Source organism: Opisthocomus hoazin, chromosome 19 (genome assembly GCF_030867145.1).
Source record: "Opisthocomus hoazin isolate bOpiHoa1 chromosome 19, bOpiHoa1.hap1, whole genome shotgun sequence".
Lineage (NCBI taxonomy): Eukaryota > Metazoa > Chordata > Aves > Opisthocomiformes > Opisthocomidae > Opisthocomus > Opisthocomus hoazin.
The window spans coordinates 18445160-18467644 of record NC_134432.1 but is presented as its reverse complement, the minus strand read 5'-3'; the positions used below and the strand labels follow the sequence as shown (position 1 = coordinate 18467644).

At 40.5% G+C, this 22485-nt stretch overlaps 2 protein-coding genes across 5 annotated transcripts; one reads left to right on the top strand and one right to left on the bottom strand.

Moving 5' to 3' along the window:
* The first annotated feature begins 314 nt into the window (after positions 1-314).
* Positions 315-9330, top strand: FBXW2 (F-box and WD repeat domain containing 2). 2 transcript variants are annotated; one of them, XM_075439603.1, is made up of 8 exons: positions 315-533; positions 1744-2253; positions 4466-4507; positions 4598-4660; positions 5776-5909; positions 6538-6624; positions 7214-7383; positions 8842-9330. In XM_075439603.1, the coding sequence occupies exons 1-8, from the start codon at positions 398-400 to the stop codon at positions 9128-9130; spliced, it is 1431 nt and encodes a 476-aa protein (XP_075295718.1). In that variant the 5' UTR covers positions 315-397; the 3' UTR covers positions 9131-9330. The 2 variants fall into 2 exon arrangements, with proteins under 2 accessions (XP_075295718.1, XP_009940413.2); XM_009942111.2 differs by having other exon boundaries at positions 318-533; positions 4466-4660.
* A 1006-nt stretch (positions 9331-10336) lies between these two features.
* Positions 10337-22464, bottom strand: LOC104336296 (uncharacterized). Of its 3 annotated transcripts, none has more exons than XM_075439604.1 (3): positions 22386-22464; positions 15898-15984; positions 10337-15738 (listed from the first exon to the last, which is right to left on the bottom strand). In XM_075439604.1, exons 2-3 carry the CDS (start codon positions 15943-15945, stop codon positions 14383-14385), a joined length of 1404 nt encoding a protein of 467 aa, XP_075295719.1. In that variant the 5' UTR covers positions 15946-15984; positions 22386-22464; the 3' UTR covers positions 10337-14382. The 3 variants fall into 3 exon arrangements, with proteins under 3 accessions (XP_075295719.1, XP_075295720.1, XP_075295721.1); XM_075439605.1 differs by lacking the exon at positions 22386-22464 and adding an exon at positions 22260-22339; XM_075439606.1 differs by lacking the exon at positions 22386-22464 and adding an exon at positions 21802-22248.
* Positions 22465-22485: the final 21 nt, after the last annotated feature.

Genomic DNA, 22485 nt, shown 5'->3' with positions numbered 1-22485 from the left:
CTGCCGCGAGTGCCCGCCGGTTGTGGTGCGTGCCGCGGAAGTGCCGGCAGCCTGTCCTGCTGTGGGAGCGATGGCCGCCGGGAAGCCCCAGTCCGGGCCGGGCTCTGGGGGGCCGCGCGAGCCGTGGCGGTTGCCCGCCGAAGGACGCCCCGCGCCTGGCCGCTACCTGAGGTGAGCGCCGCGGCCCGCGGGACTCGGCCGAGCGGCGCCGGCAGCTGTGGGCAGCAGCGGCGCTGAAAGTCTCCGGTCCTCGTCGTGCTTTTTGCGTGCGGAGGTATATGGGAGCGGGCGGGGGGGAGCGGATCGGGCTTGCTGGATAAGCCCTAGAAGAGAGGCCTGTGCACGTAGCTCTTGGCTCCGGCGCCTCACAGCAGCCCTCGATTTCAGTATTAGCTTCATGTACAGCAAAGCCTTAGACCTCGTCTATTTTTTATTCATAGGGAGCCTGTTAGAAATTTTTGTTGGTTTTAAAGAGAACACATGCCTGTTAGAACAGCAAATATATTCTCTGCTGTGTGTGCTGAGGAAAGCTGGTAAGTGCTGTCAGCAGTAGAAGTTACTGTATGAACTTGTGACTTGGTAGGAGCAGCTGTTTCTGTGCATTTGACACCCAGTACCTTCTTGTGTTTTTATCAACAATTGTATGCATTGTGCAGCCCTTCGTAGTGACAACTGTAATTTACTGTATTACTATGCCATATTAAGAGGTGTACTCTTAAGATCTTACTCTATGAAGGTAAAATGTCTGTATAGAAATAAACATGTTACTGACTCCCACTCAGATTCCTCAATTCTTTGGGTTTGGGAGCTTCTATGAATTAAATTCCGCCAGTTGTCTAATGAATGGAATTATATCTTCCGGAGAAAATAAATAATTATGACTTTTAAACTGTTTGCCCAATGTTTAGCTTGCTAATCGCTTGTCCAAGCTTATTGTAGGAACTTGAGATAATACAGGATAGTGTAAATGCATACAAATCATGTAGTTCAGGAGGCAGTATTTCAAACTTTCAATTTCACAGTTAATTCTTTTCATTGGAAGTAAACAGAGAAAACAGGGAAAAAAAAACAGGAATTAAAAAAAAAAAGCATTGAGGTGAAAGCAGTGCAAACATGTTAAAACTTATACTACAAACATGTTAAAACTCATACTAGAGCAATACAATCTACAGTCTGTACAGGAGCCAAATAGAAAGATGGCTAACATATCCTTTAACACAATATTTCAGACATCTCTCTATATCTTCTTTTAAAAAATAAACTACAGTTACCTGCTTTGTGTTTAAAATAGTGCAGGACAAAGGTATGAATAAATTCTGTCCGTAGCTAGCTTATCACTCTGCTTATATGCTTTGGTTTTTTCCGTTTATCAATATAATCCATGAGTAAACAGTAAGACAGTGTTTATTTGCTATTAAAGGTTTAAAACTTAAACTAACCCTTACCTTATTGGATTCAGAATTTGCAAATGTTAACCTAGAACAAGAAAGATGTTAACATTCCTAAAGAATGCTAACATTCACTAGCTCCATACAACTCACTTCTAAGTCTGATGCAGGACAAATGATAGCTCAAAGTGCGTGCAAATGCTTAGTCCTAACCTAATGAATATGTTAAAATGTGCTTGGTGACTTCAGTCTATGTGTTAACATGCCATTTGGAATACTGATGTACCAGTAATAATGATGTGATGCTTACCTTGTTTTCTGAATGGAACTAATACAGTATTTTGATGTATCACAGGTAAATTTTTCCATAACCTTATGGAGAAAAAGGACTTTGAAGCATGGCTTGATAACATTTCTGTTACATTTCTTTCTCTGACGGACTTGCAGAAAAATGAAACTCTGGATCACCTGATTAGCTTGAGTGGAGCAGTGCAGCTCAGGCACCTCTCCAATAATCTAGAGATTCTCCTCAAGAGGGACTTCCTCAAACTTCTTCCATTGGAACTTAGTTTTTATCTGTTAAAATGGCTTGACCCTCAGACCTTACTCACATGTTGCCTCGTCTCTAAGCAGTGGAATAAGGTTATAAGTGCCTGTACAGAGGTGTGGCAGACTGCATGTAAGAATTTGGGTTGGCAAATAGATGACTCTGTTCAGGATCCTCTACATTGGAAGAAGGTTTACCTAAAGGCTATTTTAAGGATGAAGCAACTGAAGGACCACGAAGCCTTTGAGACATCCTCTTTAATTGGACACAGTGCCAGAGTATATGCACTTTACTATAAAGATGGACTTCTGTGTACAGGTAGGAAGGACAGAAAACCTGGAGTCTTACAATTCTTTGTTTTCTCCCCCTGCCCTCTGTACGATCCCCCCGCCCCCCATATGTTTAATGACAGTTTGATTTTCCTTTACCAGACAGATTATTTTCATAGTGCTAGCAGAGCTTAAGGTGATTATTTTTATTTTCAATTTCTGAAACATCTGGCACGCTAATAAACTCATTAGTCACTTTAATAGGAAAACAAGGAGACTGATTTCTTTGTTAGTTAAAAAAAACAGTAATAGCAGGTACCATGCTTCAGATTAGTAAGTCCGTTTGAGAAGTACAGATATGTTAGCTATCCTCTCAGAGGATAACTTCCAGTTAGAGGGACCTTGTTTGGACTATGTGATCACTGCAGTCTCCTGGGGTGTGGCAGGAAAAGTCTGTCGTCTTCTTTGAAACAAGACAATTTCTCTGATACAGTCTGTAAGCGCTTTCAGTTTAACATAAGTGCTTGTATGAAGACCTGTAAACCAGATTTAATCTTGCTACTATTCTGATTTGCACATTGTGGTGATAAGTGTGGCTTCCTCCCTGAAGACTGCAGACTTCAAGATTTCAGTTTGAACTTAAAAATACAGCCAGAATAGGAAACCTTTAGCATGAAAGAATAGTAACAAGATTACAATGAACTGCTGTCAGAGCATATTCCAAGGATTTCCTAATCACTTGAGATGACAATGTGATAGAATAAGTTTGGAATACTGGCTAAGTACTCCCACATTTGTTGATACGTTAAGATGGTTACTAGAAACCAACAACTAGTCTCTAGCCAGTCTTTCACTTCCCTACTCAGCAGGGAATGTAAATACGCAGGAATTAGCACTGTCAAAACTTTTCTGGAAGGTGGCACAGTTTTGTGCTGAAACCACCAGAAGAAACAACAGGTACAAGGGTTTTATTCTGCTCTCCAAAGCCAGAAGTTTGGACTTACTGTTCTAAGTTTAAAAAAAAAAAGAAAGAAAGAAACTTTGGGGAGAGAAAGGAAGCTGGCCAGTGATGGCGCTTGGTATTCATCTGCTATCTTTCAAGATTTGGTGGACTCCTTTCCTACCTGAAACAAACTAAAGCTTGCAGTATAGTCAGATAGTCAGTGGCTCTGCAAACCTGAGAGTGATGTATCATGTAAAACTTCGTGCATCTGTTTCAGTAGACGCTGTCAATCAGAGGCAGTGCTGGAATCCATGAAAGGTTCTAAAAGGGTATGAGGAAACTAGAAGGCCACAGATCTAGTAGCTTAATTAACATGAAAACAAGAGGCTTTGATGTAGTGCTGAGGCTTAAAACTAAGACTTATTCCCCATTCAAGCAGCTTGAAAGTACTATTTAATGAGAAAAAGTTCAACAAGGGGAAATACAAAGCCCTGCACCTGAGGAGGAACAACTTCATGAGACCAGTGTATGCTGGGGGTCACAAAGCATATGGAAAGCAGCTTGGCAGAAAAAGACCCAGGGGTCCTGGTGAACACCAAGTTGAGCATGAGCTGCCTATGTGCCCTTGCTGCAAAGAAGGCTAACGGTATCCTGGGCTGCTTTAGGAGCAGAGTTACCAGTAGGCTGAGGGAGGTGCTCCTTCCCCTCCACTCAGTACTGGTGAGGCCACACCTGGAGTACTGTGTCCAGTTCTGGGCTCCTCAGTACAACAGAGACTGGACACTGGAGAGTCCAACAAAGGGCCACGAAGATGATGAAGTGACTGGAGCATCTCTCATATTAATAGAGGCTGAGAGAGCTGGGACTTTTTATCCTGAAGAAGAGAGGGCTCAGGGAGGATCTTATCAATGTATGTAAATACCTGAAGTGAGGGTGCATAGAAGATGGAGCCAGGTTCTTTTCAGTGGCACCCATGGCAGGACGAGATCCAGTGGACACAAGCTGAAACACAGGAGGTTCCCTCTAAAACACTTTTTTACTGTGAGCATGACTGAACACAGGTTGCCCAGGGAGACTGTGGAGCATCCATCCTTGGACATATTCAAAAGCTGTCTGGTCATGGTCCTAGGCAACCAGCTCTAGGTGGCCCTGCTTGAGTGGGGGGGTTGGAAGCATTTACCTCCAGAGGTCCCTTCCAACCATAACCATTTGTGATTCCATGAAAATACTATATTTACAACAAACATGGAGGACGAGTATAGGATTGGAAATATTATTTACTCTTTGCTTCCAATTACTCTGTTCTTTTATGTTCTAGGATCAGATGACTTGTCTGCAAAACTGTGGGATGTAAGCACAGGTCAGTGTATATATGGTATCCAGACACACACGTGTGCTACAGTGAAGTTTGATGAACAAAAGCTTGTAACAGGATCTTTTGATAACACAGTAGCCTGTTGGGATTGGAGCTCTGGGGCAAAGACACAGCATTTTAGAGGACATACTGGTGCAGGTACGTTGAACTTTTCAGTTTGTAATTTCACCAGACAAGTAACACATATTATCATCAAACAAATTATAATCTAAGTTAGCTGTTTGCATGATAGCTTTTTTTTTTCGGCTCTGTCCCAAGTCCCTTTTTGGGGTGGGGGGGAAGCAGTGAGAACGGAGCTAAATTTGTCTGCCCTGGAATAATGTCAAAGCTTAGCCATATAGTGTTTTGAAGTTGCATGGAAATAATACTGAAAGGCATGATTATTCAGCACTTTCGAGTATACCAAAAAGATGCAAACCCTAGGTAGCAGGGAGCACATGGCAATAGCAGTTCTTTATATCCCGACTGGGCTTACAGCTAAGAGCACAGTAAGACCTGGGAATCTGTATTTGCATTTCCCTCATAATTAACCACTCTTGTCCTCTACTGCAAAATATCCTCAACTAGTTGTAGGTCTGTTCCCCTGTGAGTAATGAGCTGTATCAAATGTACTAATCCTGCTGGAATTGACTTACTAGAACTCTTAAAATAGGAACTATCTTAAGTTATGCTTTTCCATAATCCAACTGTAAAGGAACCACTGATGCAAATAGAATCACAGCATCATGGAATGGTTTGGATTGGAAGGGACTTTCTAGTTCCAGCCTCCCTGCCATGGGCAGTGAAACCTTCCACTAGACCAGGCTCCTCAAAGCCCGACCCAACCTATCCTTGAACACTTCCAGGGAGGGGGCATCCACAGCTTCTCTGGGCAACATGCTCCACAGCCTCACCACCCTCGTAGTGAAAGAATTTCTTACATTTAAACTAAATCTCCCCTCTTTCGGTTTAAAGCCATTACCCCTTGTCCTATCACTACATGCCCTTGTAAAAATCCCTCTCCAGCTTTCTGTAGGCTCCCTTCAGGAACTCGAAGGCTGCTGTACGGTATCCCCTCTTAGTATGGACAAAAATCAGTAATTTTGCAATGTGAGCTTAGGAATCCAGAGCAACAATTAATGTATACAGTGCAAGAACAACAGTAAAAGCTGTAGTATCATAGGAATTTAGAGGCTATATGACCGTGTCTCACTTACAGGAAAACACGTTCATAGAGACTGGTATTCCTTATTTAGTACCCTCTTTGCTTGTAGTTTTTAGCGTGGATTACAATGATGAACTTGATATTCTGGTCAGTGGCTCTGCAGACTTCACTGTGAAAGTGTGGGCCTTATCAACAGGAACGTGCCTGAATACCCTTACTGGACACACAGAATGGGTCACGAAGGTGGGAATATTGATTTTTAATTAATCTTGCAAAGCACTTGCAGTAAGTTTGTAACATGGTTATAAATTTCTGTGTCCTAATACTAACTCTGCATCTGGGTGTAGAATCTGGGGAACATCAGGAAATACTGCAAAGTAACATTTCAGCAGAAAAAAGTACTTAAAGAAGTTCTAATTAAACCTTTCAGACCACTGAAGCTATTTCTATTCCAAAGCAGCTGGAATAATATTAGGAGTCAGTGTTTGAATCAAAGAGTGAATAAAAACAAGGTTTCTGAAAGAAAGCTACTTTTAAAATTGTGTAGAAAAACTAATTATCTTGGTAACTAAAATCTGAGCATGAAAAGTGTTCTGACATCAAGAAACAGTATTTTTCTTCTGAGTATTTTAGAACTTGGAAGTTGGGGAGGTGATTTTAGACGTGAAATATGTACGTTCACTTATTAATACAGTAAATTGTCACTAGTAGGAAGAAGAAAAGTGTAAACTGTAGTGTCCAGTTGCTAGAAGTATTTGTATTGCCTTTATACAACAGTACAGTATGCAGTTTGTCAACAAAGTGAAAAATGCAAATAAATGTTTGGTTATTTAACAGCATCAACACAAATCATTACATACTTCAATTACAGGTAGTTTTGCAGAAGTGCAAAGTCAAATCTCTTATGCATAGTCCTGGGGATTATATTCTTCTAAGTGCAGATAAGTATGAAATAAAGGTATGTATGTATCATTTTGGTACCCAGGGAATGGGTGCTTTGCTGAAGTTTACAAATAATCTAAGACTTCATTTTCTCCCATATTCACTGCTTGTAAAGTTGCGTACAAGACATGCAACTCTTTGGAAGCTAACTTTTCAATACTTTCTTTCATGTTTAGATTTAAGTGATAGCTCTACATGAATGGTAATACAAAAAGTATGTGCTTTCAGTGCATGCCTACTATGTTAACTTGACAGTGAAGCACTTAACCTCAAGTACTCTAACTGTTGGGGGCTTTGTGGCTATGGAAGCACTTCATAACTGGAACATTGTTACATTTCTGTCCATTGGATGGTTGGTTTTTTTGCTGTTCTTTAAGGCACCAATTTTTGCTGGGATTTTTTAGGCTAGAAACAACACATACTGCAACAGTATTGTAAGACAAGTAACTTACAGAATTCATGTTCCTACCTAAACGAGATAAATATTTCTGAAAAAACATGGACACGTTTACCTGATGTTTAAGAGAGACTATGAGGCTTGCTCTATTTGTGTAACGGTTTATAATGTGAATGTTTTATGGTCTTAAACTGTGTTTTAATTGTAGATTTGGCCTATTGGAAGGGAAATAAACTGCAAGTGCTTAAAAACACTGTCTGTTTCTGAAGATCGCAGCATCTCCCTACAGCCCAGACTGCACTTTGATGGTCAATACATAGTGTGCAGCTCAGCACTAGGATTATACCAGTGGGACTTTGCCAGCTATGATATTCTCAGGTAAATCTGTTTAAGACTTAGGCTTCTTTAAATAAGAAAGAAGTAGAACATATTAGTTTTAATAACTTACTTTAGATGTAGGCCAAAAGAATCTTGATAAAAATTCTGTAAACTTACTTTACACATATTACAGGTTTAAATCTAATTTATCATCTTTTAATACAAATCATTTGATTGCTGTTTTAGTTTCTGGTCACAGGCTAGTCCTCTTTCATATTTTCATTCTGTATGCTGAAGAGTTTCAGTATAGACTTAAATAAGACTGCAGTGCTGTAGTTCTGAATGTGAAACTGTAGTGACTAGAAATGAATGTTGCCATGGAAACGGCCCTACAGCGAACCAGGCAGCCATTTCTGGGGGTCCTTTGATGGGACAACAAATTAGAAAGACTCTTTTTTCCTTGTAGCACTACTGATCTGTCATTCTCGAGAACGCTGTGGAATGATAGTGAAATCTATCAGGCTGCAGGAAGGGATCAAACAGGATGGCATTCCGTTTCCATAAAAAGAACGAGTCTGTATCTGTTAGAAATGGTGCCATCAAAGATTGTAACTTATTAAAGAAAAAATTGCATTTTAGAACTGTTAGCAGACTCTTAATAGAAATGACCCAAATATTTGTACAGTATCTAACCTAAGGAGATCTATTCCAAAAGAAGTGCTTCTTATCAAGAAGAATAACTGAGTAATTTCACCTCCTGTTTTACCCTCCCATCATTCAAAAGAGAAAGATGTTCTTTTACTGCTGAGAACAGATTTTCATCGCTATACATTTTTGTGCCTCAGTTCTGTGCTTTAGGTAATGCTATGATCAAATGCTCAGTCAGTTGTGGAAAACTTAGTCTCTTCAATTTCTGTTCCAAGTTTTAGTTATTAAGGCAAAAATATCCTAAAGGTGTAGGGGAACTAACAAACACTTTTATTTCCCCCTAAGATGAAAATGCTTAACTTACGCTAAGTGTCAGTAAAATAGCATTCTGTTAAGGACCGATCTGGAATGATTTCTTACCTTCTTATCATAAGAAGGCACTTCTGTGTTTTATTTCTAGCTTTTAAAAGAGTGGTCAAAAGAATAATAAGAGGCTTTACCTCTTAATTTAAAGATACGGAGGCATGAAATCCCTATGGAAATTTATTGTGACATACATTTTCTCTTTTTTGTGTATCTGGAAACAAGACTTTTTTTGTGCTTGCAGAATCCCTTTCAAACCCTAACCTTTACTTATGTTCAGAAGTGTGTGTCCTGAATGCACAAAGCCAGAACTGAAACCACAGGCCTGACTGCAACTAAGTGTTCAGTTGCTTAATTTGAAAAATTTGCATCCAATTCTTTCTAAACCCTTTCAAAATGATGAGTTTAGACACTTGTTTTCTACAGACACATAAGGATTTGTTCTAGTAATGCAGGTTCCTGACTACATCGTGACAGAATTTCTAACAATATTGTCTTGTCTTCTAGGGTTATCAAACCTCCTGACTTCTCAAATGTGTCCTTGCTGGGCTTTGGAGAGATATTTGCTCTACTGTTTGATAACAGATATCTGTATATAATGGACTTGAGGACAGAAAAACTGATAAGCCGCTGGCCTCTACCAGAGTATAGAAAGTCAAAGAGAGGTTCAAGCTTTTTGGCTGGTGAAATGTCTTGGTTAAACGGACTAAATGGTCAAAATGATATGGGCTTGGTTTTTGCCACCAGTATGCCAGACCATAGTATCCATTTGGTGTTATGGAAAGAACATGGCTGAAAAGCTCATATATGCAGAATCTTCAGGAATATATGGACTATCAGCAGTGTGTCCATAATGTGAGACTTTGCATGAACCAAAGTTGCACACCTAATGGTATCATCATGCAATGCACAATCATTTACTTTCATTTGGGCATTTGGGAATGGGTTGTTTTGGACATAATGCAATACAGCATGCTAACAGTATTCACCAGAAAATTTTGTCTGTACTCATGTTTAAGCATACCTATTTGGGCTCTGAAGCATAACTTGTAACATTTAAACCATTCAAGTCCACCATCAGGTCTGAAATGAAGTAGTGCTTCACCTGACTTCAGACCTATTTGTTGTTGTTGAAACAGGTGAAGCTACTATTTGAGAACCATAGGCTTTTGTACATGTAACAGCAAATACTGGTTACAGTGCATGGCTGCTTAACTCACATGAGAAGACAGCAAACCCCTTCTCCAGTATCATTCTCTTAAAATGTTTTTACATTATGATAGCTTTAAATACTTAGCCTTTGAAATAGAAGAATCAAGTGAGTCCTTTAACTAAGATCAGATGCTAACAATAATAATTTGTTAAGTTTGGGAACATGTCAATATGAACTGTCCTCAGCAAGAATGAGCCAACTTTTCATCTGATAGAGCTTACCATCACAATTAACCTTTCAGAACCTTTCACAGTATTCATCATATTTACTGATGGTAAGTCAGAATGGCTTGATCAGTATTTTATAGTCCGTATTTCCTGTAGTTTGTGTGAGAACTTAGTTCACAGGTAGGCAGAAATATGATGAATGGGAAGACTATGTCCAATCTTTACAGCAGTCACGCTCTTACATTAAATGATGTCTAGCAGCCATTCACTTTTTCCAAAAGTTGAAGTTGATATAATCATGCACTTGAAGTAGTTTCTACATCTCATTTTGGAAAGCAGGGGCAAATAAGAGTGAGAATGCCACATCTCTCGGAGAAAAAAAAAAAAAAATCAAAAGTCTGGAGAAAAGCACAGGAGTAGAAAAAGGTCTTTTGCTTTGATCATCGTAGGAGACCTGATGTACACAAGTTAACTACTGAGGAGCAAATACCTATCCACATACTTTTGTGGTATTTGACATGTACTTAAAAGCTGTATCTATGACATCACATGCTTTAGAAATGCTTTAGGTTCATTCCCCTCTTCCCTGACAATAAAATCTCCCCTTAATGTCTTTTTTTTTTTTTTTTACACAACTCGAAAACATGAGTTTCCATGAAGATTGGCTTATGTCCTTGAAAAGATAAAACTGCCACGCATTACTACTGTTAGTATGATTTTAATTTTTTTTCTTCCCACTATCCAAGGAGACCTAATTTCATAACTTGGTACTGAATGAAGGCCAAGGTTCCCAAATGTATGCAGTACCAGTTACACCAATGGAAGGGAAGTTTTCAGATGAAAGAATCAGTATTTGAGTGACGTGGTGGGAACTGCATGAAGTCACAGTGGAGCAGTGTCTCTTGAATACAAGACTAGAGTCTTAAGTACTCAGTTTTCCACCTTTACTCACACAAACTTACTTTGAAAATGTGTTTGTAGTCAAAGATTTATCAAATGGAAGCCAAATTCACAGCTCTCAATTCAAACCACACTGGGTTACAAATTATCATCTCTTAGAACTTTTGTCTCACTCAAACGTGAAGAAAAAACTTACATGAACCAGAAAGCTTTCAATAACTTGTCTTGAAACCCATTTCTCATCATTCTCTAATGTGGGAGTAACTATACTGTGTGCGGTAACTCAGCTTACTCTAAAGGAACCACGTGATGATGGGCCACCTATAAAATACTGCATTAGCTTTGCAAGATTACTTCACAGCAGGATTTTGGATGGGAACATGCCAGAAATGTCCTTGTACCTAAATTAGTGACATAGGGAGTGAATATTTGGACTACAAGATGAATGGAAAATGGGCTGGCCTGCCAAGCTCAAAAAGTGGTCATCAGTGACACAAAAAATCTAACTGGTAACCAGTTAATAGGTGTGTTCTGCAGCAGCTATAATTGGTTAATTGCTTTATTAGTGACCTTTATGATGCAGACTCCACTCAGCAAGTTTCCAACAATACTAATTTGGAGAGGAAGGGGGGGACCATGGGAAGGGCAAACAGTCAATATGAAAGAGAACAGGAATGCTATTCGGAGGGTCCTCAACAAATTATACAAGTGGGCTCACAGAAATCTCATTAAGTTTAAGCAAAGCAAATGCACCATCCTGCACCTGAGACACAATCACCCCACACAACAGGCAGGTTGGAGCCAACTAGATAGAAAGCAGCTTTACAGGAAAGGACCTGGAAATGCTGTTGCACAGCAAAATTGAACAGGATTCAGCAGTATGCCCTTGTGACAAAGGTGGACAACTGTATAGTGAGCTGTACTAACAAGTCCATAGCTAGGAGTTCAAGGGAAAGGATTCTTCACCTCTGTTCTGCGCTCAAGGACGCATGCAAGTTCAGTGTTGAGTTCCCCACAGACTAACACACTGGAGCAAGTCCCTTGAGAAGCCACAGAGAATGGACAGGGAGGTGGAGCAGAAGATATCTGAGAAACTGTTACAGCCAAGCTCAGCCTTCCAGAGAGAACAGTGGGGAAAGGGAAGGTGGCAGTGGGCATGGGGTGAGGAGGCACTGCTACTGTCTCCAGCTACCTATTAAGAAGGTATAGAGCAAAGTCAGACTCGTCTCAGCATCATGCAGCAGGACAAGGGCCAATGGTCACCAATTGCAGCAAGAGAAATTCCAACTAGCTCTTGTCTGCTCTGAGTTTAAGACCAGAACAGGTTTCCTAGAGAGATTGTGTGTCCAGATTAGCTAGACAAAGTCCTGAGCAAACAATGCTACCTTACCCTGCTTTGGAGCAGGGACTTGGACTTCCAGATGTGAGTTTAAAATGCTAAATGGACCTCTTGCCAAGCAAAATAGTGCCACTGCAGCAGGCAGCTTTGATGTTAATACAGCTGTCAGAGTTTGTTGATACAGACTTTGGGAGATGTTGCTGTCAGTGTGAAGCAAATACTATGGTTTGTTAAAGGCCATGAAGTGCTAATTGGTAGTTGGAAAGGGATTCTGCCGCAAGTATTTCACAAGTTGCAGAAACTTTTAAACAAATTAAGAACTCTAAATTCTTTTCTGCATTGTTCCAGGGTATGCAAGCAGAAAAGCATGATGAGAAGCATCCAATACACACTACACTGCTCTTCTATCCTTTTAGTTTTAGAAATTAAGTTTTTGCCTGTTACATACCAGTTGATGATTATTATAAACACAATTAGCAAACAGTAATTTACAGACTGTCTCTTGAAGACTTCCAAGTTAAAGTTCCGCCTGGACATTTGTAGTGATACTAATCCACTAATCAGAGAGCTCCTTAAGGGCCTAGGTATGCGCAACCAGAAAACAGATGCAGGAATGAAAACATGACACTGGTGTAGAAACTAAAAAGAAGCATACCTGCTCTCACAGACGCGCTTCTCTGTCACACAACAAAGTATCAGACTATCACTGCCCCCAGATGTCCCTTCATAGGAAGGTTCTAATACATTGCCACATCAGTACAATGCACATAACTTTGGGGGCTTTGCAAACAGAAAAAATATGTCTCAAATTGTAAAACTACAGTGAGCAAATGTTTTTGTTTGCTCTGCTTGCCACCTGACCCTTCAGCAGAAGTTAATAACTAGTTGGCACTATTTTTAGATAGAAGTTGGAAAAGATGCAGCTTCTATATCGTTATACCTACATAAGGAAGCAATATAATTCAATGTACCCATCACATCAAGGACTAAAATCCACCTCGTGTCTAGTATTCATGAATGAAGGAACAGTTTGTTATGATGCTTCAAGGTCCCAGAAAAAGAACAAAACTATTAGGTATCACAAGTCGTTGTTCATCCATCTTTCCACCTGGAAATAACCTTTTCAGTTCACAGTAGTATCTTTTTCTTCAACATCAGTCTGTATCCCTTGCCTCTGTTTTAAAGCTTTCCAACATGACTCAGCACTTTACTGCTTAAGTAATTCAGTACAGCTGTGGGCAACAAAAGTGGGATCACCCTTCTTAAACGTACACATCTCAAAAACCCAGTTGAACAGTCCTCTGGATCAGCAAAACTCCAACAGCTATGTTTAGTGTTACAATACAGCACCACTTTACAAACACTGGTTCCAAGAATATAAGGAGTTCATTTGTTTTACAGCTGACACTGGTAGAATTTGATCAATTATTTTCAGAATGCATTTGTTTACCTTTTACTCAACTTGTACACACAAATTTTGTACCCAGTGACATACAAACTGCAAGAATTAAGCAACGTTACCTTTAACACCAATTACTATAGTTGTATTTTTTGTACATAGGGTGTAAAATGTGTATAGCCTTTTGCAGTATTTGAATCAGTGGAGAAATACTGGGTTTTCTTAAATTGAAAACAAACTCATTTTACATTTTCCAAAAGAGGTAATACCATCGGCATTGATCCTTGGTATCATTAAATGACTCACGGTTCTGCTACAAATTCCTGTTTCCCTTAAGAAGAAATACCTCTAACAAGTTGACAGTTCCAGCGCTACAGCTGGTGTGTTTTCTTATCCTGCCTCGGTGACAATGAGTTACAGTGTTAATGCTAATGCAGCTCTTCATCTGGGAGATGCTGTCCCAAGCCATCTTTTAATGGGTTCCACTAAGCACGACTGTATTTTTTTTATCCACCAAGTACTTCAGAGATACAAATAACCAAAAATCAATTCATTCCTTCTTCAGGTAGTTTACAGGTTCATGTACTAGCTAAAACATATATGAAGACAGGAAAAGAAAAAGAGAGAAAGCTAGAAATCGGTACATTAACTTTCTAATTGCTGCACAGTCACTTCCTAGGCCTTGAATGATGCCCTTTAATAGTTATATGCATGTAAAAGAGCTATCTTCTCACTACGCCTCAGCTCTCACATCTTACAAAGTTGCAGCAGAGACTTTACCGGAAGAATCCAATTCTTAACCAGCACCTGATCACTGTTGACTCTTACAAGGTGCCATGTCTCAGTTCACAAATCAAATGCATTTACCTTTGTACAGTACATAAAAGGGCCGTTCTCCTAAATCTCTGTAAAATGTAAACTTCATGTGGAAGTGATTCTAATGCAACCTTTAAACGACATCCTCTGCTTCCCCATAGTACAGGTAGCTCTCCCCTTTCCCTCCTTATAACCAAGGTTTTAACTTTTGAGCTTACAGTATGGTTTGATATAGTACCTTGTTAACATTCATGATTAATGATGAGTTATATCGCCACAGTGTTGTATCCCTGATGAGGGATGCTCTGGGAAGGTTTCCTTGAAGGGGCACCCGACAGTGATAAATGAGGGCAACATCCATGGGAACATTCACACTATTCCCATAAGCACGTAGGACAGAGTGGACGGAAGTCTGAATCACCTTTCGTGGATTAATTATCATTTTCCTGGGGTTGATTACATCTTTCCTGTCAGGCTCTCTGTGAACATGTTGTAGTATGTTAACACCCGGCACAGTGTTCCAGGATGAAATGTTGAACACGTAAGTAGATATGGTTTCTGGGAAGATATGGTTCTCAAAGAGGAAAATGCCAGTCCCTGGGTTTTGCTTCTGAAGACTGTTCATCATTGTCTTCCAGTCTGGGTGCTTAAGGGGAAGAATGATTTCATCAGCATCATTAAGAACCACAAACTTGCTCCTCCGCATATTGCGGTATATACAGTCATTTAGAGCTGTGATTTGTCCATAGTAGCCAATGTGTGTTCCATCTTGCATGAAGTGCCATTTAGAAGAAACCTTCAAGTATGAATTTATTGGCCAGGGAATTATCTCTGCGGTTCCTTCTTCCGTATAAAACTTCAAGACTTTCTCCATCAGATGGCTGCAGTTGTTCTTATAGATCACCACTTTCTGTACCCCAAGAATCTTGTACATTTCCATACTCTGTATAAACTGCAAGACATTGTTGTAATTTCCAAACATGGCAGAGATGCATACAGTGAAGTCAACAGAAAAGGTCTCAGCCTTGCGGTTTTTAATTTCAAACCTTGGCAGCTGGTCAGTATTTCCATGTGGAGACTGGTGAATTGATACATGTGTCGGATCACAGTTTTCAGGTTCCAAACAAACTATGTCTGCTGCACCGTAAGGGAATCCAAATCTGTCTGAGTGAACATCAATTTTTGCTTTTGATACATACACCTTTCCATCGGGCTGACAGCAGAACCAGCAGTATAGTTGTTTTACATCTTCATGGTGAACAATCCCAATCACACGGGTGACTTTGCTTTCTCTGTCATCAAAGTATGGGGATATAATAAACGTTCTGTTATCTTTTAATGCTGTTATTGAGCTATTGGTAATTGTCCCTCTACATCTGCTACCTTCTTCAATTATTTTTGGTAGGTGAGAAAGTCTCTGTAACCTAAGATAAGAAAGTATGATCATTGAAGTTAGAGTAATAATGCACACAGCAGCGGCAAAGTAAGATTTTTTCCTACCACACAACATTTTGAATGTATCTAAATATGGATGCAAATTCCTTTGTCCTTGCACTTTATGCTGCTGCATCTGCAGAAAAGAAAATACATAGTATGAGATAATATTGACTCATGATCACTGTTCAAGAATTTCATAAACAAGATGGGGGGCAAATCTTTATCACTGTGCACGGACCTAATCAGAGACCCAGCTACTGTGCTTTTATGAAAAATCATTCACAGAACACACCTTTAATGGGACGGATGATACTGTATGTGACACTCTGAATGCCTCCATATATCGGATGTGTGGAACCGTTTCTGTACATGGAGGGTTCTGTGAAAGAATATCATAGAGGTCTATATACAGGATAACAAGGAGCCATTATTTATTATTTTCTATAATCCACATTTTAGAACACCCAATTAAATTATTAGGCAGCAATTCTAAAAGTAAAACAAAAAAAACTTGTGCTAGAAAGTGTTAATGCCTGACAGGGAGCTCATGGCTCTCTCAAGCAATAACTTCTGCAAGTGGAGCTCAGATTAAAGTCTCTAGAAATTCACCTTTAGGCATCCAGATATGATCCATAAACAGTAAGGTGTCAGCAAGTCTCTTCAAAGGCATGCCTGTACCACAGAGATTCTTGGAAGAAGAATGCCTCAGATTAATCAAATTCATGTTAGACCAGAAAACTGGACTGGTAGAAGAGAGTATCACTGACTGCCAGCAAGAAGTGCGAGCTGAAATGCCAAGATGGAATAAATCGATTCTGTTGCACAAGATGAAGAAAATGTTTCTAGCAGGCACATCATTGCTGCATAAAGCCAGCTGCCAAGAAAAAGAAATCATACCACTAAAAGACCCAGATTTCTAGGTATATATTTTATAGCTAGAACAGGTAGCAATGTCATAGGTGTAGCAGATATTGAAAGATTCTCATATTTCTTGTGCTTTCATTTACTTCTCAAGACTCTTACTAAATCACTTGCTTAAGTACTTGGTAATCTGAGTATCTTCAGAGAGGATGCACATGCTAAATATCTAACAATATTTTTTCCAAAGCATATTAGTCTATTTTAAAATAATGATTAAACCTAGTATTTCATACTTTTTGTTTGTTTTTGCATTTCACACATTGTATAAAGCTGTTTTCATAGAATGCTTTCGGTTGGAAGGGACTTTTAGAGGTCATCTAGCCCAACCCCCCTGCAGTGAGCAGGGATATCTTCAACCAGATCAGGTTGCTCAGAGCAACGTCCAGCCTGACCTTGAATATTTCTAGGAATGGGGCCTCCACTACCTCTCTGGGCAATCTGCTCCAGTGTTTCACCACCCTTATGGTAAAAAATTTCTTCCGTATATCTAGTCTAAATCTACCCTCCCTTAGTTTAAAGCCATTACTCCTTGTCCTATTGCAACAAGCCCTGCTGAAAATATTTCTCTCATCTTTCCTATATGCCCCCTTCAGGTACCTAAAGGCTGCTACAAGGTCTCCCTGCAGCCTTCTCTTCTCCAGGCTGAACAGCCCCAACTGTCCCAGCCTTTCCTCATACGAGAGGTGCTCCAGCCCCTGCATCATCTTTGTGGCTCTCCTCTGGACCCACTCCAACAGTTCTCAGTTTTGAGAGCCTTTATCTTAATACTGTTTTGTGATGGAACAGCATTTTCAAATAAAAGTAAGAAAGATACAAAACTAGAAAGAACCTAAATCCATAGTTTTGATCTAGATATCATACTCGGAAGCCTCATAACTTTGGAGGTGCCTAAATTCACTGGCAACCTCACTGCTTGGCTTGAAAAATTCCCCTAGGGTCTGGTTTTCTGCTTAAACACAGAATTTTCCAACCAGTAAAATCTAGCTTCTGAATACAGCAATCTAGCTTCTGACTCTCAACTGAGTTTAGGCAAAAAATAATTGCCCACGCCTTCACAATAATGTGCAGTATTTCCACAATTGCTCTTTCCTGAAAAAGCACAGTAAGGAGAACTGTGGTCAAAACACACCCTTAAAATGCCTCATTTGCCAAGGCTGATATGATTTACAGCAGCTTTCCATAGCTACCAAGAAATTGCTTTACAGTCTAGAACAGTCATAGGGCACCAGAAATCTCACTACATCACACGGCACAAAGCAGAACAGCGGCAGCAGACAGCACTGACTCTCCTGTCTCTGAAATGGAGAGTTCCTCCCAGGAGTCTTTACAATTTAGAACAGAACTGCAAATACATGGTAAAAGCCCACTAGTGTCATACAACTTCCTGCTGGAGATTTGTGACTAAGAACAACTCAAATTTTGTAAGTCTTTTTATTAAACATTCTAGAGTCTGACGAAAAGTTTCCCCTGAGCATTCTTATTCCGGAGTTGTTACATATTTCAGCATTCTTACAACAAAGAGTAGATCACATTTAACATTTTTTCCTCCGTCTTATCTGACTTAAAATATTGTTCAGTCTTACAGAATAAATAGTTTTTACTAAAGAAATATAAAAACACGTCAACATTAAATAATACAACTAATTTATTATCTGTTATTTCTCCTGCTTTTGCTAGCTATAAATAGTGAACAATTAAAAAAAGAATCTTTTCAACTGTGTTTAGAACAGTGGACATCTGAAAGGAAAACATACCTTTTAAAGCAGATAGCTGAGTGAAGTTCTGTTCAGCCCTCCATTTATTTTTGCTAAGGTATAATCTACAAATTGTTTATTCTAACCAGACAAAAACTTAAATATTTTAAAGACAATAGGCAAGAATTGTTCAATACAGAACCATCCTGAGGAAAAAAATGCTGGTATGATACCCAAGACACTTCCCGAGCCATTTTATTTCAGATAGTTGGTGTTCTTTAATGCCAGTAACAGCAGCCACACCTACCAGAAAAACAAGTTTTCCTTCTCTTGAGCAAAGCATACAGTTGCCTCCCAAGAACTTAATTTAAATTACAAACTTGAGTGTGGAATTGTTGAAGCAAATCAAACCGAGGTGCTTGGATGATTTTTTTAAGGCTACTTAAGTTTCCTTCTGGAAATTAATCCTGCATGTTGATATACTTGCAGTTCACACGCATACTTAAGGAAAACTAGAAAAATATACTATATATCTGTGTTTCTGTATTTCATACTTTTTTTAGTAACGTACTATATGCTTAACTAAAATAGATACAGATTCTGATGAGGAACTGTGAAAGACATCTGAAACAACAGCAGGTTCTAGAAGCAGAGAAAAAGAGAAAAATATAGAACTCAACACACACCACAACACAGAATCTGAAACAAAAGAAACATGCAGTTGAGGAGTGAAAATCATGGTTTTCCCAACACGTTAACTCATGAAATTCTCATCCCCTGAAATTAAAAGCACAGATACATAGTCAGCAAATATACAAAGTCAGACTAATTAGGAACACTACATCTGTATTTCCTCACTGCAGAGAGTGCTTGGCAACATTAACTTCAAAAAGATGCTTCCAGCATAACACAAATAATTCATTCTGGTTTTGTCTTTTAACTCCAATTACTATTCAAGTAGAACATGATACAAATTATGCAGATCTGCTTTAATACTAAATTTAGCTAATGGTATGAACGGCTGCTTTGCACTAGTTTGCTCTTTTTCAGTATCCCCCTTAATAGTAAGGAGCCTTTCTTCCTCCCTGCTGCATTTATGGACTGCAGTCATTATCACCTCCTAGTTTTCATATTTGCTACTTTTTCATTAAACAACACAAGCTCTTATAATACCATCTCATAAGAAACACTCTTCCTTGACCAGCTGCTTCTGTGCAGTTGGCCCAGTTTCAATTAATCTCTAGCACAGACCAGAAATCTCTGTTCCTTGTCCATTTGTATATGACAGTGGTAAGACCTCATCATTGCTGGAAATTTTCTTTCTTAACATATGCTAGGATTATATTTTTTGCAGGTACATCACACTGCACAGATACGTCTGAGCTTATCAGCCGAAGATTAATACATCTACCCAGTCTTTCAGCCAAGTGCAGTTACACAATGTGTTTTCTTCTGCAGCAAGGTTGTAACAAAGAGCTCTTGCGCAACCAGAAACATACATAGAATGGTTTGTGTAGAACAGAACCTTTAAGGACCATCTAGTTCCACCCCCCCTGGGGGCAGGGACATCCTTCACCAGATCAGGTTGCTCAAATTAATCACATTTCTCCTTATTGCTTTTGTCATAGTACTTATAAAATAGTACCAAATGTACTCTAAACCCTTGTATGTAGCCAAGATTGCACATACAAACTTCTCTATATTTAAATTATCTTTTTTTTCCCCCCTTCCCAGCTCAAGGAACTGCTTCTGCTTTCTTTCGACACACTGTACCACAATGCTCATGACACATTTATTAAACATCATAGGTTCTTCGATAGCTTGTCTGTCTTCTTGGTCACCTTCCAACTGGAATGTTGCTTTTACCTTCACTATACAACTTCTATTTTCAGACCTTCTTTTCTGTCATCTTTCTTCAACCCTCCACAATTAGCATTGTCCTTACTAAAAGGTGGAACAAAGTGCTAATTTAGTTCAAAAGCCATTCCTAGGTCATTACTAGTCTCCTCTCACATATTCTCTGCATTGCGTTCTTCCCCTGTAATTTGTTTTCTTAGCATTGAGACAGCTGAAGACCTTTTATGCCGCTCATTTCAGTATCTTCACAATGTCTACAATGAGTTTACTTTTTGATAACTTGCAACTTCTTACTTCGGATCTAGAGTTAGGATAGGGGGCAACTGACAACAGGTGACTGTAAAGTTTCAGTTGCTAATATGTAGTGTAAGATTCAATAATATAGGAACAATAAATAGCCTAATCCTTGGTTTATCCAGGGTCTAACTAAAAAGCCACCACTAACAAATAGCATTATTAGTTCATTATTTTTGGAAAAAGTTACTCTATATCCTCTGCTTTATGGTTTTTGCCAAATGTAACAACACAAACCACTGGTACTTAAAATTCTGAAGACTAACCATCATTTACTATCTTCATCTAGATTGTCTGTTGCTCATCTTTTGGTAGCTTGTCTTTTTCAGGAAGACTCTTTGAAACACCAATGTCCTTCCTCTCTTGTACAATCCAAAATCAGAAGCAATCTGAAGGATTAAACTGATGGCAGTTTTATTCCACTTTTCATAAAATATTGCTCTAAAAAATTAGGCTGGCCATTTGTATTCTAAATACAAAGAAGGTAAGCCAGACCAATATACAGTGTTGTCATATACTTAATCTGTGCCATTAGAACTGACAAACCACACATTTCCCTGTACACTCACAAACTTCTCTGTTATAGTCTGCTGTAGATCCCTCAGCCAAATTTCTCCTGCTGTAAACACTAAGACTTTGTGTCTTTTGAAAAGAAATACATCAGGCAAAATAAAAATTGCAAGACTGTTATTTCAACCTTTAGTCTTTCACACTGTACTTATTTCAGCTGGGACTGAGTTAATTTTCTTCATAGTAGCTTGCCGGGTGCTGCGTTTTGGCTTTGTGACCAAAACAGTTTTTAAAATGCACTGATGTTTCAGCTATCATTGAACAGTGCTTATACAGGATCAAGGCCCTCTCTGTTTCTCATGCTGCTCCCTGTCTCCCCCGCCCCCCCCACCCTGTCCCAGGACTAGGGCAGCACAACAAGTTTGCAGGGGATACAGCTGGGACAGTTGACCCCAACTGACCAAACGGATATTCCATGCCATATGACACTGTGCTCAGCAATAAAAGCTGGGGGGAGATGGAGGAAGGGGGGGGGGGGAAACACATGCGGCATCGTGGCATGAAGCCCAGCTTTCCTGGAAATGGCTAAAAACCTGCCTGCTGATGGGAAGCAGTGAATAAATTCCTTACTTTGCTTTGCTTGTGCGTGTACCTTTGCTTTACCTCTTAAACTATCTTTATCTCAACCCACGAGTTTTCTCACTTTTGCCCTTCTGACTCTCCCCCTGTCCCACTGTGGGGAGAGCGAGCGAGCAGCTCCGTGCGGCTGAGCTGCCTACCAGCGTTAACCCACAGCACACGCGGAAACCACTCTTCTGAGGAGTTATGCATTCTCTAAAATTAAACTCCAGGCTTGGAGTGTATTCAAATGGAGACTTCAAAAAATTGGGTTGTACAGTTAACATATACCTTTAACTTACCGTTAAGCAGTTAGCACCAGTACTGAAAAATAATGCTCCAGCTGACCACCATCTTATTTGCTATTTCTTGAGGGAAAATAAAAATCCCAAGCCTACGGAGCCTCTTCTGCAAGCGACGCCAGTTACAGGATCCAGAGCAGCAGCCGCAGCGCGACCCCCTCCTTGGTCCCAGCGGTTCGGCCAGAAGAACGCGCCAACCACAGAGCGCCCGCCGCCCCGCTCCCACCAGCCCCGCGTTCCCTCTCCCAGCGCGGCGGAGGGCAGCGAGGCTTCCGCCGCCGGAGCCCCGCGCAGGTCCGATGCCACAGCGGCGCGGCGCGAAGCGGGGCCGGCGCTCCCAGCGCCCCCTCCCCAGCCCTTTCTGCCACACTGAAACCAGCAGCCCGCAAGGCCGCCCCCGCGGCGGAGGGCCTGGCGTTGCCGGCGCGGGGGAAGGCGCGGACGCTGGACCCTCTCACCTGCCGCCCGGAAAGCCGGCGGGAGCGCGAGCGGCGCGAGGAGACCCTGCGCGCCCCCGCCCAGGCTGTGCGTCCGGAAGGGCCCCCGCCCCGCCCGGGCGGAGCCGTCCGCACGCGCCCACGCACCGTTCGCCCGCGGCTGCCGACTTCGCGCGCCGGGCTGTGGTGGTGCCGCTGCACGCAGCGCCGGTACCGGCGGTCCGCGAGGGCCGCCGGGCAGTGGCTC

Coding starts and splice junctions, on each gene's coding strand:
- LOC104336296 (XM_075439604.1), bottom strand. CDS start 15,945: ATGGAGGCATTCAGAGTGTCACATACAGTATCATCCGTCCCATTAAAG. Junction 15,739..15,897: donor TATCATCCGTCCCATTAAAG/GTGTGTTCTGTG, acceptor TCTTTTCTGCAG/ATGCAGCAGCATAAAGTGCA.
- FBXW2 (XM_009942111.2), top strand. CDS start 398: ATGTACAGCAAAGCCTTAGACCTCGTCTATTTTTTATTCATAGGGAGC. Junction 534..1,743: donor GTGTGTGCTGAGGAAAGCTG/GTAAGTGCTGTC, acceptor GATGTATCACAG/GTAAATTTTTCCATAACCTT. Junction 2,254..4,465: donor AGATGGACTTCTGTGTACAG/GTAGGAAGGACA, acceptor TTTATGTTCTAG/GATCAGATGACTTGTCTGCA.